The 3,347-nt window shown below is 38.8% G+C and overlaps 1 protein-coding gene across 2 annotated transcripts in view; it reads right to left on the bottom strand.

Annotated features, from left to right (window-relative positions):
* LOC119308888 overlaps positions 1–3,347 on the bottom strand; it is a 12,231-nt gene that overhangs the window by 7,609 nt on the left and 1,275 nt on the right. The window contains exons 2-9 of one of the 2 annotated variants that reach the window (XM_037585046.1): positions 2,949–2,974; positions 2,169–2,253; positions 1,881–2,090; positions 1,404–1,526; positions 1,046–1,103; positions 893–966; positions 389–477; positions 232–303 (exon numbers count right to left, since the gene is read on the bottom strand). In XM_037585046.1, coding sequence (XP_037440943.1) covers positions 234–303; positions 389–477; positions 893–966; positions 1,046–1,103; positions 1,404–1,526; positions 1,881–2,090; positions 2,169–2,253; positions 2,949–2,974 — 735 coding nt within the window. In that variant the 3' untranslated portion in view covers positions 232–233. The other variant, XM_037585047.1, reaches the window with a different exon arrangement.

The raw sequence follows: 3,347 nt of genomic DNA on the forward strand, positions 1-3,347 counted from the left end.
GGCGTGAGGCGGCGGCGGCGGCGGCGGCTAGGGTTAGGATCTTGCTGCGATAGATACCATGTAGAAGGACAAGTTATGGCTGTGCAATCGCGATGTATTGATCGGTGCACCAGGCACGTATATATAAGTACAGAGGTGGGCCACAACCTCAACTATACAAGGAAACAGGAGGTGGGCTCTACACACATATACACGTACACAATATACTCAACAGGTAGCAAGGGATCTTACAACTAGGACGGCTTTTTCTTGTGCACGGTTTTTCCAATTCGTTTGAAAACTTGATCTCCTTTCTTCATTTCCCTGCACAACAAATATGAGATACAGTGCTGGAAATTTCCCAAGGTATTAACAAAAGGTCCTATACATAAAAGTAAATACCACAAACCTCTGGTGTAAAAATACTATGAGATAGAACACAGGCAAAAGCAGCATCGTCAAGATGCAGAGAGCCAGGTAGAATCTGTTTGTTTGTTTCTGCACAATGGGGTAAAAGTTAACACTAAGTCGGAAGGTTTCTTTTTTTCTGCTTATAAAGACAGAAGCGAATTGTTTTGTTCAAATGCAAATGGATATATTTTTTCATCGACAAAAAACATGTTGAATGTGTAATGTTATGCTATAGTTTAAGAATCTCAAATTGCAGTGAAAGCAATGTAGATTAAAGTCATTCAAAAAATTATACAACATAGTAACCTGAAGGTTTATGGCATATGAAAATGAACGATTTTATCTTACGGAAGAAATCTTAAAGCTTAATAACACAACAACAAGCTCTGCATAAGACAACTTTATAAAACGTTATCAAATGAAGCTCAACTGGCTACTATGAAGCTTAATAGAGCTCAAAATTAATACTCGAAACAAAAAAATTAGGTTAAAAATTGCTCACCCTGCCACCTTTAGGGAAAGGTTTGGAGCCCCCATTGCAAATATGAGCATCACAGAATTGGCGCAAGAAAAATTCTGCAAAACAGCTGTATCAGCAAGAAGCCCACCTGGGAGAACTATGAATACAGGATCATTGCATTAAACCAGCACTCACCATGAAGACGGCTGGCAGAATGCCCTTGATTAATAGGAAAGCAACTGTCCGCAAGGTTCTGTTAGCAGAAGTAAAAGGGAGTTCAATATTGCCATTGTAAATACCGCTGTAAATGCTATCTACATAGGCATATATCGCGCCTATTATTTTCAACCAAATATCAACAAAATTAACAAAGCCAAGGAAATATGTGGCAATCTTTTATAGTTCTCATAATGTGTCATGATCATCTTCTAGTGTTTACGTTCAGGCAGGTACAACAACCAAATTTGACTAGCTTTTCCATTGGTAAAAAAAAATGCAACAAGCCTACAAGAGTGGCAATCTTTTAGGGCAGTTCAAACAAAATAATAAGAACCTCACAAAGATGACGGTTCCTTGCAGCTGCAGCAGCATTGCATTTACTCTTTGGTTTCTTGAACTCCATTGTCAGATCACAGTGAAGTGCTTCACAAAGATCTGCCAAGCATCTTCCTTGAGTCTAAGGAAACAATTCAAGATACTAACCTTAGTTCAAAGCTGCGACACTTATTTTGGATCAGAGGGGGTAATAAGTACACAAAGTTGAATTCACCAACATATATCAAACAAGTTAACTTGTTAATATGAGAACATCAAGTGCATGGCCAAGAAATGTCATAGATTCATCTTATTTAGCATTGCATCTGTTTTTTTGAGGAACGAAAATAACAGACCTAAAAAGAGGAACATCATACTTGTGCTGAAAACTGCATAGGGTATATAAAATTATTACTAAGTAAACACATATGTACCAGATTTACTTGTTTAAGGAATTAATAAATGGGCGCAATGATAATAGAAAGTGAGAACGTACATTATCCAACAAATTATTGTGCCGGTTTGCAAAATGCTGATCGATAAATTTTTCTGCTCGAAATGATTTCTTGCAGAAGCCACAACGCCACTCATTAACATCAAAATGGATCTTATGTTGCTCTTGTTCCCGAAACATGTCATTTTCAGGACGAAGCCTGCATTTGCTTGGGAGTTCATATTTCTCCTTCTCCACAAAGGGCATCAAGTACTGCATAAAGAGAGTGTTTAACCTGCAATGTCATTATGGATGCACCAATGCAGTGAGCAATCACATTGCATGTCCTACCTCATCAACAGCTTTCCAAGCTGCACGGCTCCTTTCCCTTGAACAATGCATCTCATGTGTGTGTGGCTTTGTTTGATGAAGAATTCTGGCATCAAGTGAAAACACACAACTCTTCAGTATTGTGTCCCAAGATTCTACATAGAACATTTTAACATCCCATGAGTCGACAAGTCTGTCTATAGTGTTCCTGTGTTAAGATTATGTTATGTGGGAAATTCCTTACCGCTGGCCCACAGGGCCCAGCCAGTAGCAGGAAAAGGATGCAGCAAAGGAGCAATTAGGCCCCTTGCCTTTTGGATCAGAATAAGAGAAGTATCTGGATCATCTAGTGTGGTATAAAGTTAAGTTGGTCAAGTTTGAGTAGTTTCCTGTGTCAAGTTAACAGTCCAGTTAGTATATGAGTATGCTTAGTTTCCATATGTTAGGTATATGTCTTGCATATTACAAGGCTATGAGATCATGTACAAACAAGTTATCAATAGTTTTCCATAAATGATGACCTATACCCCTGTTATCTTATGATCTGTGCCAGTTACAGGGCCTCCTCACTGACGTCTGGTCAGCCCTTTGGTGTCTCCTGGCCACGGGTACTCCTCCTTAGAGAAGCTCTAACAGGTTATAAGTAATGAATTACTTAAGAAAGATCTGGGTAAGGACCTTATTTGTATTGCCATGGACACAGAGAGAAAAACATGAGTGACATTTCTTGTGTGACATGCCCGGAATAAAACATTCATAATTTCATCTGTAGCAACTGGTTTGCGAGCTTAAGTCTAGTACCTGGATCCAGATGCTTCATGCAATTCCTAGATCATAAAAAACAATCCAAATTAGTCAGACCAGGGAAATCAGGTATTCACCTTAACATCAAAGACAACTAGTAAGTCTAACACGTAAACATGTGTCTTTGGGTAGGCTACGACATGCTTACACCTTTAATATCTGAATATTCGTAAAGATGATGACATCTCCAGACAAAATTTTCAGCAAAGTTTATATACATAGAACCCTAAGGGTGTAACATTTTTCTAGAAAGAATTCATGGAAGGCATAAAAATATTGCTAGTCTGGCCAGATCGAGGAAGTATGGTGACAATATGGCATTGCCAATAACTCAGATTTCATGAACATTCAGCTGAAACGTCTGGACTATGGGTATAGCCCCCATAACACCCCCCC

Source organism: Triticum dicoccoides, chromosome 5B, assembly GCF_002162155.2.
Source record: "Triticum dicoccoides isolate Atlit2015 ecotype Zavitan chromosome 5B, WEW_v2.0, whole genome shotgun sequence".
Classification (NCBI taxonomy): domain Eukaryota; kingdom Viridiplantae; phylum Streptophyta; class Magnoliopsida; order Poales; family Poaceae; genus Triticum; species Triticum dicoccoides.